The following is a 15728-nucleotide window of genomic DNA, read 5'->3' on the forward strand; positions in this document are numbered from 1 at the left end:
TACTGGGCCATCACCGAGTGTCAGCGTGCGAACCGTTCAACGAAACATCATCGATATGGGCTTTCGGAGCCGAAGGTCCACCAGCGTACCTTAGATGACTGCACGACACAAAGATTTACGCCTCGCCTGCGCCCGCCATCACAGACATTGGCATGTTGCTGGCTGGAAACATGTTGCCTGATCGGACGAGTCTCGTTTCAAACTGTATCGAGCGGATGGACGTGTAAAGGCATCCAGCAACCTCATGAATCCGTGGACCCTACATATCAGCAGGGGACTGTTCGAGCTGGTGAGGCTCTGTAATGGTGTGGGACGTGTGCAGTTGGAGTGATTTGGGACTCCTGATACGTCTAGATACGACTCTGACAGGTGACACGTACGTAAGCATCCTGTCTGTCCGACGGACTTGGGCAATTCCAGCAAGACAAAACTACACCACACACATCCAGAATCGCGGAGTGGCTCCAGCAACACTCTTCCGAGTTTAAACACTTCCGCTGTCCACAAGGCTCCCCAGACATGAACATTATTGAGCTTATCTGGGATGCCTTGCAACGTGCTGTTCAGAAGTGATCTCCACCCTCTCGTATTCTTACGGATTTATGGACAGCCCTGCAGGATTCATGGTGTCAGTTCCCTCCAAGCACTACTCCAGACATTAGTCGAATCCATGCCACGACATGATGCGGCACGTCTTCGTGCTCGCGGGGGCAATACACGATATTAAGCAGGTGTACTAGTTTCGTTGGCTCTTCCGTGTATAAATTTAAGGTGGAGGGGGAGAAAGAAGAGGAAAGAGAAGGAAGTAAGGATATAAGCTGCATTGTGACTTTCTACGGAATCAGCGACGATGAGTGAAAATTGCCGGTGGTGAACTGAACTGGCCCACGGCAATGGAGGGTGAAGCTTTGACAATGCCAGCCACTCGTGCTGGCGAAACGTCAGAAAAATCATTAGATGAACGTCGGCCGAAGAACCCGAGACAGAAGCCAATAGGCAGTTTGTCAACAAGTGGCCACGAAAGCCTTAACAATTTTGTATGAGTGAAAATGTTTGCTCGACTGGGCCTCAGACTCGAGATCTTTTGCTTACTCGGCAGTTGCGTAAACCACTACGCCACCTGGACACAGTGTTTATGGCAATAGCGTGGACTACCTCAGTACGCTCGCCAGGAAACCCACACTCCTACCTATCGCCACCTATCAAATGGTTCAAATGGCTCTGAGCGCTATGAGACTTAACTTCTGAGGTCATCAGTCGCCTAGAACTTAGAACTAATTAAACCTAACTAACCTAAGGACATCACACACATCCATGCCCGAGGCAGGATTCGAACCTGCTACCGTAGCGGTCGCTCGGTTCCAGACTGTAGCGCCTAGAACCGCACGGCCACACCACCTATCCTCTGTTCCTGTCTACGCTAGCTAATTTTAGATTCCCGCTGGATATAGAACTTAAAAAGTGCATCCGCAGTGAAGATTGTGTATTCATTGCCCATCAAGGCGTATCAGTCAGTTACTGCGTGGTGTTTGTTCTTTCGAACATGTCTGAACCATCTATTGACAATAGTATCAACTAGGCCTAAAATCAGAACTAGTGGTGATGGATTAGAAACCTATATTAATCAGAACACAGCGTCGCCTGTATCTGCATCTACATGATTACTCTGCAATTCACTACTAAGTGCCTGGCAGAGAGTTCAGTGAACCACCTTCAAGCTATTTCTCTACCGTTCCACGGTTTCATTGAGCGACCTTCAAGTAATTTCTCAGAAGTTCCACTCTCGAAAGCGCACGGGAAAAACGATCACTTAAATCTTTCCGTGCGGTCTCTGATTTTTCTTGTTTTATTATGATAATCCTTCCTCACTACGTAGGTGAGCGCCAACAAAAAATCTTGGCGATTGAAATTTAATGAGAGAATCCTGCTGCAACTAAATACGCCTTTCTTTTAATGATTGCACACAAATTCCACGTATCATGTATGTGGCACTCTCTTCCATATTTCGCCGGCCGCGGTGGCCGTGCGGTTCTGGAGCTGCAGTCCGGAACCGCGAGGCTGCTACGGTCGCAGGTTCGAATCCTGCCTCGGGCATGGGTGTGTGTGATGTCCTTAGGTTAGTTAGGTTTAAGTAGTTCTAAGTTCTAGGGGACTTATGAGCTAAGATGTTGAGTCCCATAGTGCTCAGAGCCATTTGAACCATTTTTGAACAAGTGTAAGAAGGGCAATCCCTTTAGTAGACGTGCTGCATTTTCTCAGTGAACTGGCAACAAATAGTAGACTTTGGTTGCTGTACTCACAACATTATCCAAATTTAGCGGATTTCTTTTGGTACTCACGTGGATGACTTCACACTTTTCATTACTTAGAGTCAGTTGACAACTTCACGCCATACAAATATCCTGTCTAAACCATTTTGGAATTTGTTGTGGTCATCTGATGACCTTGTAAGACGATAAATGACATCGTAATCTGCAAAAAGTCTGACAGTGTCACTCGGATTGTGGCCTGAATCGTTTTTGTAGTTCAGGAACAGCTGGGAGACTTAAATACTTCCTTGAGGGACGCCAGATGTTGCTTCTATTTTGCTCCATGACTTCCCGACAATTAGTACGAACTGTGACCTTCCTGACAAGAAATCTGGAATACAGCCGCACAACTGAAACGATAGGCCAATTGATTGTTGGAGAGCACCTTTTCTCAAAGCCTACAACTGAAACTAATGAAAGTACAATAAAAAGCTATATTAGCTAGACAATAACACCAGTTATATTTATTCTTGTAAAACATGGTGAATTATCAATTTTTTCACCTAAGGAATTGAAGCCGTGCACTGTTCCTGAAAAACTTCTAAAGGGCGACAGGTGAAGCAAGCTACATTTTTATACCACCAGTGGAACATTATCTCAACTAGACCTAAAATCGAAACTAATGGAAGTAGCATTATAAGTCTACAGGCTTTTGTGAGGACTCTCTGTGAATGTTACATCTTCTAGGTTACCTGTTTCGCTATCTACCCAATGCCTACGGCCCATCAATAGACGCTGGAAGAGTTTCGCTCTGTAACCCCATTTCTTCAGAACAAAAGTGGGAAAACATCTTTTTAAAAGTGAACAAAACACCAATAGACAGTGGAAGAGTTTCCAATAGACACTGGAAGAGTTTCACTCAGTAACCCCACTTCTCCAGAACAAAAGTGGGATAATACCTTTTTAAAAGTGAACAAAACACTGGTTTCAGTGTTCTGATAACTGGGAACAGCAGAAGTTTCAAGCACAGGAGGCGAAACGTCAACTGACTAGAAGAAATTCAAAGAATAAAATCATGTTCTCCTACAACCTCGAAGATATTTTTCGAGAAAAGAGCGATGTTATTCAGACAAGACAACTATCCTTTTTATGACATATGGATATTACAGAGGCATATTTATTTGTATTTTAGTTATGCAAATAAACAAGTATAGTAGGCCACTCAGTAAAAAAACCTTCTAGGTGATATTGATTATGGACATCAGTTCTGAATGGTATGTAAGGTTAATAATCTAAAACCCATTATGTGATGAACTGCTCTGCAAAATCTTGTAAATATCGGATTTGTTGGTTCTTGAAGGTCAGCGACATATTTATTTTTTAGTAAACTACACATGCAAAAACTCACCACATTACCCAATGATATTTTAACACAAAACTAATTCTTTGATTTACATTTAAGTTCACTCAGCCAAAATATATCTTTTTTTCACATTAAAACTTAAAAATATGTAACAGAATGTTGTTTTGAATAGATGTTAGTAATATTAAAATACATAATAAACATTTTTTATGTTGTTGTGAACTATCTGTAATGATTAGCATTATTATTAATCTAGAATTTTTATGATCTCTTACAACATTTATATTGTCAATTATCAAATTTATAAATTACACATAAAATTGCTTGTATATACAGATATCAAATAATCTTTTTGTACAGATAAATTATAACTGATCTCTCTGACATGTTTTCAGTGGTCGTATTTGAGAAGGGCACATTGTGAACTGATGTGCTGTTGAAGCAGACATTTTTATAGTGAAGATTTTTGTAATTCAAGCTTTTCTGTGTTATGACATTTTCTTTAAAATAAAATATTAAAAGATGGAAACAATCTTGAGAAGAAATTTTTCAACAAATCAATAAATAAAGCTGATGTATAAATCAATCACAATCCAAGATCTATCATCATCAGACAGGAAACATACTCCTTGAAATACTGTGACCTTGAAAAACATTGGGAAGTTTACAAAGAAGAGACAAAGACAAATAATAATCAAGTTTACAGGTTTTGTGAATTATTATATCACACAATGCTAATTCACCACTGCAGGAAAGATAAATAATGATGACATCAGTGTATGATCAGTAGAAACAGAAGTGTGTCAAGTAGAATCTAAACTGAACAATGAAATTAGACAAGCTGCATTAATAGTAGGCACATGTGTAGAATAAACTAACATTGTACAGCCATTGTACAGCAACTTAATGTTTGGCCCCAGCAATGCAATCAGCCAATTATTGTACTTTAAACTGTAAATGCTACTGTTTCTAATGATACTTCGTTAAATTAAAGAGCAAAACTAGTCAATGAAACATACTGAGTAAGTTGCTCTGAAAAAACTTAATTTCAGCAGTCGCTGTTGAATGTGTACAGGCAATGCCTGCTCTCACTGATGACATTGTTCAAACAACACTAACTTTTTATTTTCAGTTACATTCATAGAGATGGCAAAGTATAATTAGTTCATATCTGAATACAAAAAGATGTAATGGAAAGAAAGTTTCGAATACAGGACTGTCCATAATAGTAAAAATTGGTCAAATTTATTTTCTGATTTTGAGAAATATACATAATGATTAGTATTATCATTATCTATATAGCTTTTTATGATCAGTTTTAATATTTATAGCAAAAATTATCAAAATTATAAATTACAAGTAAAATTACCTTTCTTGCACAGACCGATTTCAAACAACAACTTTGTATATGTTTCCCTCTTTATCACGTTTTCAGTAGTCGTTGTTGAGAAAGGTACATTCTGAACCAATGTTATGTCAAGGTGGACATCTCTATAGAAAAGTTTTTTATAATTCAAATTTTTTTTGTGTTATGATGTGTTCTTTGAAACAGAGTATTAAAAGATAGAAATATTTACGAGAAATCATTTCCAGGGTTAACCATAGTGAGGATACTTTGTACTGTTGTCTTGAAAGAGGAAACCTACTTCTAAAAACATTGTGCCCATGAAACACATAGATAAAACTTCAAGTATTAGTAACAAACAATCTTACAAATTTTGTGAACTATTGTACCACACAACATTAATTCAGCAATTTGTTGTGTTCTCACGATACTAAGAATTAGTTATGCAGACCACACCATTGAACAGTGCTGAATAATGCAAAATCGTCGGTTAGGCTGTGTGATACTTTCCCTTCCATCAGAGTAGTTCCAATTGCATGGCTGCAAACTCTACATTCATGAGAAATATCTCACAGTGGATGGCCATTTTTCTGAGAATATTTTAATTTTTATAATATCAGCTGATTTACTTGATACCAAACGTAATAATGCATTTACTCGTATCGACATTGAGACGATAAATGCCTAATTCTCATTTTCAGTACTCTATCCATACCAACCCATACGGGTGATGTGGTGACGGCATAGTTCGACTTTCATTATTTTGATTATATTGAGGTCGAACCGTCAAGAATTTCATAATTGTATATCAAGGGGGGATTTTTATTCGAAAAAAAGCAACCTTAATACACAAGGTTAATGTGCATAACATGCACCTCAAAATTATTTTGAAAATTTTATATAATATATAATTCGACGTAGGCAGTTATTCATTTTTAAATTTTATGCAAACATTGTTCTCCTTCCAAATCCAGCTCAATTGATTTTTTATAAATAGTGCCCTCAAACTATGAGGGATGCATATTAAAATTGTAGTCTGTCAGTTTGTGTTACAGTCAGATCTTAACTGAGAAATAGTATCTATTAATTTATTTTGTTGACTGTGCTGTCTTTAAGTGGAACCTCTTGATAAAGAAGGGAAGTTGTTGAACTCCTGTATGAGTCAGATGTGAGTCTGCAGACTTTTTTTTTAAGTATTTGAATTTTAATAAGAGGTGAGGCACGTTTCATTATGTTGCAAGCGTGATGTTTTAGTTTAGAAAACATACGTCTATCAGACAGTTTGTGTTTACATTAGTGTCATAACGTCTAATAAACGAGTAACTGCACAATCCTGCGGATATTCAGTACTGGATAACGATACTGAGTGAAAAAATATAATTAATAATTTATAGAGGGCTATTGCAAAGTGCATGAAAAATCCTGTGCTGGGAAACAGTAAGCGACTTTCAGACTGCTGGCAACAAAATTTATTATGTACTGTTTGTAGACAGAACACTTACTGTCGCCAGTCAGTCCCCAGCCACTAACCAGAGCATTTTGTCCCACGAAGGTTTCGTTGATCTCAGCAAAAGAAGGTAAGGCCACCAGCTTGATGTACTCTAAGAGGATAAAAATTACAGGTTATACACACAATATATTATATCTGGATAATCTGCATGTAAATTCGGTATCTAAGTAAATCTATTTACTGAATCACTACATTTGTAATCTGTGTGTAAGTTTTCTGATATACCTTGCTCAGCAATAGCGTTAGATGATAATACTGCCTTCTGTCGGAACGATGTTAACACCAGCTCTCACGAGACTTTTTTTTGCTAGGTTCCAGAGGACGACGACTTGGCACAAATTGTGCCGTCGCCTTCAATCCTATTTCTGAGCCTCTTCTTCGTCATTGTTGGCTTCACCGGATCATCAGCAACTTATTCATTACCAATCTTAAATTTTAGCGTCAACATCATCATCATATTGTTAGCGTCAAGGCCATTGTCGTCGTCCTCGTCATTGTCATCGTTGTAGTCATCGTCATTGCAATAGTCATCGTCACTCGAATCGCCAACGTTGTAATCGTTACCGCTATTGTCGTTGCCACCGTCATCATCGCTCTGTTCATAGTTATCATCAGCTTTGACATCATCGTATCGCCTTCAGAATTAAAGAGTGGATCCAAGTAACACGTGGCGTGACTTTCCAGGTTTTCTTATCCCTGTAGTGCGGGAATTTTGGTTATGCAGGTTTTCACTTAAGCCGGTCCAGAAACATACAAATTACATGGTCACTCCAACGTGTTGCCATAGACACTGCTTCACAGGTAGATGCCGTGTTTCTTGACCTCCGCAAGGCGTTCGATACAGTTCCCTACGGTCGTTTAATGAACAAAGTAAGAGCATATGGACTATCAGACCAATTGTGTGATTGGATTGAAGAGTTCCTAGGTAACAGAACGCAGCATGTCATTCTCAATGGAGAGAGGTCTTCCGAAGTAAGAGTGATTTCAGGTGTGCCGCAGGGGAGTGTCATAGGACCGTTGCTATTCACAATATACATAAATGACCTTGTGGATGACATCGGAAGTTCACTGAGGCTTTTTGCAGATGATGCTGTGGTGTATCGAGAGGTTGTAACAATGGAAAATGTACTGAAATGCAGGAGGATCTGCAGCGAATTGACGCATGGTGCAGGGAATGGCAATTGAATCTCAATGTAGACAAGTGTAATGTGCTGCGAATACATAGAAAGATAGATCCCTTATCATTTAGCTACAAAATAGCAGGTCAGCAACTGGAAGCAGTTAATTCCATAATTTATCTGGGAGTACGCATTAGGAGTGATTTAAAATGGAATGATGATATAAAGTTGATCGTCGGTAAAGCAGATGCCAGACTGAGATTCATTGGAAGAATCCTAAGGAAATGCAGTCCGAAAACAAAGGATGTAGGTTATAGTAAGCTTGTTCGTCCACTGCTTGAATACTACTCAGCAGTGTGGAATCCGTACCAGATAGGATTGATAGAAGAGATAGAGAAGATCCAACGGAGAGCAGCGCGCTTCGTTGCAGGATCATTTAGTAATCGCGAAAGCGTTACGGAGATGATAGATAAACTCCAGTGGAAGACTCTGCAGGAGAGACGCTCAGTAGCTCGGTACGGGCTTTTGTTGAAGTTTCGAGAACATACCTTCACCGAAGAGTCAAGCAGTATATTGCTCCCTCCTACGTATATCTCACGAAGAGACCATGAGGATAAAATCAGAGAGATTAGAGCCCACACAGAGGCATACCGACAATCCTTCTTTCCACGAACAATACGAGACTGGAATAGAAGGGAGAACCGATAGAGGTACTCAAGGTACCCTCCGTCACACACCGTCGGGTGGCTTGCGGAGTATGGATGTAGATGCAGATGTAAATGTTCTGTAACCACCTACTTTATCTACTACACACTACGTATTTCATTCTTGTCGTACGTATGTCATCAGTATAAATCTTTCCAGAAACACACGTTGAAAAGCGAAGAAGTACCATTTCACTGGACTTCTATCACGGAACTTCCATTTCCACTAGTATCAAATTTCACTTGTGTCTAGCAAAGCTGGAGTGTTCATTGTTTAGAAGAATTTATTACTTGTTTTGTTATCTCCGTTATTTTTCTCCTATTTTAGTATTTTTTACATTTATGACAGAATGAAGGAAGGAAGATTAGGATTTTACGTCAGTGAGACAACGTTACAGACACAGTGTCACATAGGGGTAGGCCTATATACGAGAATTGGTACTTTAATAGTATAGTGGCAACTACTTATTTACAACTCATACAAAATAGATGCGTGTTTTAAAGTTTTACTGACCTTCAGAGTAATCACCAGAATTGTGTATAACCCGTTGCCAGCGATGTGGAAGTCGTAGGATACCCTTATCAGTGCCAGTTGTGTTGACAGTTTGAGCTGTGCTGTCTATTGCCCGACGAATTTGCACCAGTTCTGAAGCCAATGCCGTGAAGTGTTCCCTTTAGTTTAGAAATCGAGTTGAACTCACGAGAGCTGAAGTCAGGGCATTGTAGTAGATGGCATAGCACTTAGCAGCCACATCAGGAAAACAAATCACCGGCCGGAGTGGCCAAGCGGTTCTAGGCGCTTCAGTCTGGAACCGCGCGACCGCTACGGTTGCAGGTTCGAATCCTGCCTCGGGCATGGATGTTTGTGATGTCCTTAGGTTAGTTAGGTTTAAGTAGTTCTAAGTTCTAGGGGACTGATGACCTCAGATGTTAAGTCCCATAGTGCTCAGAGCCATTTGAACCATTTGAAAACAAATCAGTAACAGCTTGCATCCACACACTGTCCTGTAAAATGATGTACAGATCCTGCAGAAAGTGTCACCAATTCTTTCCTTATGCTGTTCATTTTTGGAACACAACTTACGACCAGCTTAGAGGCAGAAGTGATGACACTTTCTGCAGGACCTGACCATCATTTCGCAGGACAATGCTGGAGCTTGTACAATGCAGGCTGTTACTGATCTGTTTGTTTGTTTGACTGATGGGGCTGCTAACTGCTGTACCACCTAATGCACTGCCCTGACTTATGCCCTCGAGGGTTCAACTCGATTTCTAAACTGAAGAGAACACTTCACGGCATCAGCTTCAGAACGGCTACAAATTCGTCGGGCAATAGACCGCGCCGCTCGAACTGTCAGCACACCTGGCACTGCTAAGAGTATCCTACGACTTCCACATCGCTGGCAACGGGTTAGACACAATGCTGGTGACTACTTTCAAGGTCAGTAAAACTTTGAAAAGCGTATCTATTTCGTACGAGCTGTAAATAAGTAGTTGCCACTATTAAAGTTCCAACCTTCGTATGATGTTGTCTCATGGCGAGGGTATGACCTCCTGGCACTATATACAAGTTCTTTATCTTAGCAAATCAATACTGTCATAGATATTCTTTCGCCCTGAATTTTAATCGCACTCTCGAACCTTTCGTTTATTTCCGCCATTGAAATTTCTGTGTATACATTGAACAATTGGTAAATAACTGCATCACTGTCTTAGTCACTGCTTAATGCGGCCATTTCATTCTTGGTCTTACATTACTATTGTTCCTCCTTGGTTATTACACGTATTGTATACGGCGTGTAATTTAAATGACAAAGTTGGCGGATGGCAGGAAATTTAAAGGTCCCAGATGGTGATGGAGGTAAATTATAAAAAATGTTAGGTGTACTGGCAAGAAAATTTTTATAACCTGCAATCCCACACTGCCTGTTGATCTGGATTTCATCTTTAAACCTTTCCTAATAACTGATTTCTTCCAGTGCAAAACAACATTTTTCCATTCTTAAAATAGGACGTGCGGCACATAATCTCTTAAACACTTCCCCCATCCTCTGGGTATGTTCCATCATTTGCCTCGAAACCACAGTTACGTCATTGGTTCATAATGCGTCATAAAATTCCCACAAGGAACGAACCACTTGTGTATCGGAAACCGTATCGCATACCTCTGAATTTACTTGACTTCATTAACCAACATTACGGAAACCCTTGACAGCTTAGGGCAGTACAAGTACTTCTCCAAGATAGTTATATCAAGTTCCACAAACTGTGTGTAAAACTCAATATAATATAAGTTTGAGAACAATAAGTTACCGAGAATCGTAGGATATCCAACAAGAGAGAGATAGAGAAAGAGAGAGAGAGAGAGAGAGAGAGAGAGAGAGAGAGAGAGAGAGTATTTGTGGTGTTGAGGAGGTCAACGGCTCTTTTGTGAGAACATTAGAAATGTATGTGGCTAAAATGTGGAAAATGCAATAAAAGAAATGGGAAGCAGTCTGAGATAAAATCGCGCTACTCTCCTCCAGTCTCACCCATGACCCGAAAAATCACATTAGCTCGCACCATGTAAGATAAAGTTAAAAATGGTGAGATGTTCTAAAAGTGTCAATTAAAACACAAATAAGGGAGGAGAAAAACTAAAATTTATTGCAGGAGTATGTGGTCGATTGATCACTTACAAAAGACACGGGTGAGTCAGTCACCCTGAAAACGCGTTAAAGCTGTCCCCCAAAAATTTTATGGGACAAGCCGGACACTGAACAAAACTTAAAAATGTGTTCCACGTTCGTGTTATCGTCATTTAAAATATAGGGCAAATTGAGTGACTGCTCTCCTGTTATTTGAATACAAAATACAGGTTACTAAAATGTGGTGCAACGTGATCTGTACGCCACGAGGACCATGTATTGGAGGATCTTCTGGACGGAGCAAGAAGCAATAAGTCAGAGGGCTGTGACCTATGCGAAGACGAGTGAGAATTGCTTCATTCCGTCTGCGTGGCTGAAAGGGGCTACGCCAAGGCCGACGTGTGGCCTTTAGCAAACGCAGTTTGTTGTCTATCACTTTCAGCTATTCCTCTTCCCAACGGCACATTACTCCGTAACTCACCAACGTAACGATAGCATGCAGGGGCACCACACACTGGACCAACTGAGGGTCACGCCTAGCCTGCTTGGTTGCTACATCTGCCATTTCGTTCCTCTTAGACCCCCTGGCGTGCTTCAGAAAGACATCTCCTTCCTCAGCCTTTGTAAGTGGAGAAGAGCATCCTGGCTGTCCTGGACTAATTTATCTGCTCGGAACATGTGTGATGATGAGGAGGTCCCATACTCCGAGGAGCGTAGGGAACGACGCCGGAGACTCGCACTGCCGTACTAGGCAAGGTCCTAGTGAAATTGGTTTGCCATTGCCTTCCGCCGACCGTAATGGGGATGAATGATGATGATGCAGACGACACAACACCCAGTCATCTCGAGGCAGGAAAAATCCCTGACCCCGCCGGGAATCGAACCCGGGAGCCCGTGTCTGGGAAGCGAGAACGCTACCGCAAGACCACGTGCTGAGGACGAAAATGAGTTGAAGAGACAGAAAAGGACTCAGGAAGTCGTAACAAACGAGGAATTTAGCAGGCACATAATATCTCATTTGCTCCGTCGCCCTCTAGATCTATTATAATTCGACATCGATAACAATGAAGTCTGAAGGCAACCAAGTCTTGAGGATCCGGTCAGGGAAAACGACAGAGCAAGCATCGGAATCCCCTTGATTAAACCCATCCACGAATACAGCCACGTAGCTGTGATGCCAATTCCGAAGACTGCAAAGGGCCGACAAGTGTGACAATTATCACACAATCAGCTTAACAGCTCATACATTCAAGTTGTCGACAAGAATAATACAGACAAGAATTGAAAAGGAAATTGAGGATGTGTTAGAAGACGATTAGTTTGGCTTCAGGAAAGGTAAAGGCAACAGAAAGGGAATACCGACGTTGCGGTTGATAATGGAAGCAGGACCAGAGAAAAATCTAGATACGTTCTTACGCTTTGTCGATTTGGAAAAATCGTTCAACAATGTAGAATAGTGCAAGACGTACGAAATTCTGAGAAAAATAGATAGGGGTAATAGGGAACGACGGTTAATACGCAACATATACAGGAGCCAAGAGGGACCAATAATAATGGAACACCAACAAAGAAATGCTAGGATGAAAATGAGTGTAACACAGGGATGTTGCCCGTTACCCCTACTGTTCAATCATGGATCGAGGAAACAAATGGCGGAAATAAAAGAAAAGTTGAAGAGTGGGATGAAAATTCAAGGTGAAAGGATATCAATGATAAAATTCGCTGACGACATTGATATCCTCAGTGAATGTGAAGAAGAAATACAGGATCTGGTAAACGGAATAAATAGTCTAATGAGTGCAGAATATGGACTGAGAGTAAATCTAAGAAAGATGAAAGTAATGAAAAGCATCAGAAATGAGAACAATGAGAAAACTGATATCAGTACTGGTGATCACGATGCACATGAAGTTACTTAATTCTGCTACCAAGGCAGCAAAACATCCCATGACGTACGGAACAAGGAGGACATTAAAAGCATACTGGAGAAAACGGCATTCCTGGCCAAGAGAAGTTTACTAGTATCAAACAGGTCTTAACGTGGGTATGAAATTTCTGAAAACCTACGTTTGGAGCAAAGCATGTATGGTGGTTAAACTTTTACAGTGGGAAAACCGGAATAGAAGAGAATCGAAGCATTTGAGTTGCGGTGCTACAGAAGAATGTTGAAAATAAGATAGACCGATGAAATAATGAATGCGGATGTTCTCTGAATAATAAACGAGGAAAGGATTATATGGAAAACACTGACAAGAAGAGGTGACAGGATGACAGGACATCTGTTAAGACACCATGGAAATAATTTGCGTGGTACTAGAAGGAGCTGAAGAGGATAAAAACTGTAGAGGAAAACGTAAATCTAAATACATCCAGCAAATAATTGATGATCTAGGTTTTAAGTGATTTTCGGATATGAAGAGGTTGGTAGAGGAGAGGAATAAGTGGCAAACGCATCAAACCAAAGACTGATGACTCACAAGAAAACAAAACAAAATTGTGACGTTCGTTTGAAATGTTGGAAAATGTCATATTAAAAACACAACGAAGAGTGCAAACACTCCTGTGCTGCACTGAATCGAAAATTATTCTGGATCTGTGCAGTAACCAGGACGCAGTAAGTTACAACCACGGATTTGGGCCTGTGCTTGCCACATAGGGGCTCAAGGTTTACGAGAATTCCAAACTTCCTCGTTGCTAGAAGACGACTGGAGAAAAGGCGTTGCAACAGGATGGTGCGCTGCTGAACTCGGAGGATCTTATATGGTTGGCGCACCACGAGGAGTTGCCGCCGGGTGGTAAGAGGCGATGTGCCAACGTCAGCACAGAGACTGGGTATGGGGCTGGTCGTGTAAGAATCGATGGCCATCCCGATCCCAAGACAGATAGCATCGGTACTCTTCGGGTAAGAATATCTCTCTGATCCGTATACCGCGCACCCGCAGTCCAGCTGAGATCTCACGGAAGTTCTGTAAAACTGAAACATACACGCCCTGTCTGGTCCCCAAGACCTGTAGCTAAGACTAAGGTATTCAGCGTCTTCTGGGCCCTCGGCTTCAGATGTTTTTTGTGTGGTAACCACGACGGTTTGGAATAAAAAATGAGGCCCATCAACATCACAGGGTCCTTAAAAAGTAGAATGATGTCCTTAATATGCAAGTCAGGTACATTAAAAATACGACGAAAACGATAAAGAATAAACACACACACACACACACACACACACACACACACACATATATATATATATATATATATATATATATATATATATATATATATATATATATATAGAAAATGTAAAACCTGTTTTGAAGCCCTCTCCTCCAACCTCTTCACTTGAATTCGCAACTGACGCTTCGCTACTGCGATGCTGGTTGAGCAACAGAAAACTGCAAAATTGTCCACAAACAAGGAGCATTGTTCGGGTGTCCTTTCCATAGACGTGATACTGTTGATGGCTGTGATAGAGTGGGTAACACTTAAAACACTACCCTGTGGGACACCATTCTCCTGTTCAAAATATGTGACTGCACATCACCATTTAGGTAAGAAAATGAGCGCTTAGGTAAGAAGGCCCGAATGAAGATTCGCTATTGGCTACTGGTGTAGCTGCCCTAGAATGCTGCGTATCCAAGTAGTGTCATATGCTTTACCGATTTCAAAGAATACACCAATACAATACTGTTTACGTAGGGACGCCTATTAGATAGCTGCCTCTAACAGGGTCAGGTTGTCGAAAGTAGCTCGTCATTTCGTGAATCCACGCTGATAGTGGTTAAGAAGCTGCCTGGTCTCTGACGTCCAGACAAGATGATGGTTAACCAGACGCATGAAGTTCTTTTCTAGAAAGAACGTTAAGACGACGCTCTACTACCTGCTGGGACATATTTGGTCCTTTTGGGCTTGAGGAAAGGTATACAATTGCCTCCCGCCATGATTTAGGAAAATAACCTGTCTGGTATATGGAATTAAAGCACTTAAGTGAACATAACTGGACACCGTTTTCAAGCTCCATAGCACGCTGTATCGAATTTGGTCGTGACGATCCCCAGTATCACCAGCGTCAAAAAGTGCTGAATCCAGCTCCCACATAAAGAACTAGGGCATAGGACTCCGAATCGTTGGATCTGAACGGTGAACCCCGGGCAGTCGACAACGCTTTCCCAGACTTCCATCACGAGACTTCCCTCAATCACTTCGTCGTCTGTCACAACACCTACACTCGTCTCTCTCCCTCTTCCCCTCCCCCCCCCCCCTCTCTCACTGTGTCTTTCTGTCTCTCTCCTAAACGAACCAAGGGTGCTACATTATTTTTGCGCTACTCACCGCTCAGAGGGGCTTTCCCGGGCAGGAAGATAACAGCCACGTCGTTATCGACGTCGCCCGTCGAGTTGTACTGCGGATGCCTCTTGGCCGAACTGCTGACTGCAGTCCATGCACTGGACTCGGACTCTACCATATGGATGCCTCCCATGCGTAGGTCGAAGCTTTTGAACCTGCCGCAGTAAATTTCCGACTTGCAGGTTCGAAGCAGGAACTAGCGACAATACTTATTCTTATTTATGGTTTTGTACTAGAGACATTAGGCTCGATTCACACTGTGGGCAACGTCACGTCAACGTCAACGCGGGTCACATGACGTCAAAATATTCGTCCAATGCTTTCAAATAGCGAGGTTCACACGGTGGGCAACGTCACGTCAACGTCAGTTTACCTGCCGACCGGTATACTTCAAAAGAATAGTTTGACGTTGACGTCGGGGTCACGTGGTTGGCGAACTTCTTACGATTGGCTGTTATTTTTCTGTCCGTT

General features: G+C 41.4%; 1 protein-coding gene across 1 annotated transcript in view; it reads right to left on the reverse strand.

Moving 5' to 3' along the window:
- LOC126419431 (uncharacterized) overlaps positions 1–15390 on the reverse strand; it is a 48802-nt gene extending 33412 nt beyond the window's left edge. The window contains exons 1-2 of the mRNA XM_050086620.1: positions 15243–15390; positions 6488–6558 (exon numbers count right to left, since the gene is read on the reverse strand). Of these exons, the coding sequence (XP_049942577.1) occupies positions 6488–6558; positions 15243–15390 (219 nt within the window). The remainder of the gene's footprint in view (positions 1–6487; positions 6559–15242) is intronic.
- Positions 15391–15728: the final 338 nt, after the last annotated feature.

Source organism: Schistocerca serialis, chromosome 9 (assembly GCF_023864345.2).
Source record: "Schistocerca serialis cubense isolate TAMUIC-IGC-003099 chromosome 9, iqSchSeri2.2, whole genome shotgun sequence".
NCBI classification, from domain to species: domain Eukaryota; kingdom Metazoa; phylum Arthropoda; class Insecta; order Orthoptera; family Acrididae; genus Schistocerca; species Schistocerca serialis.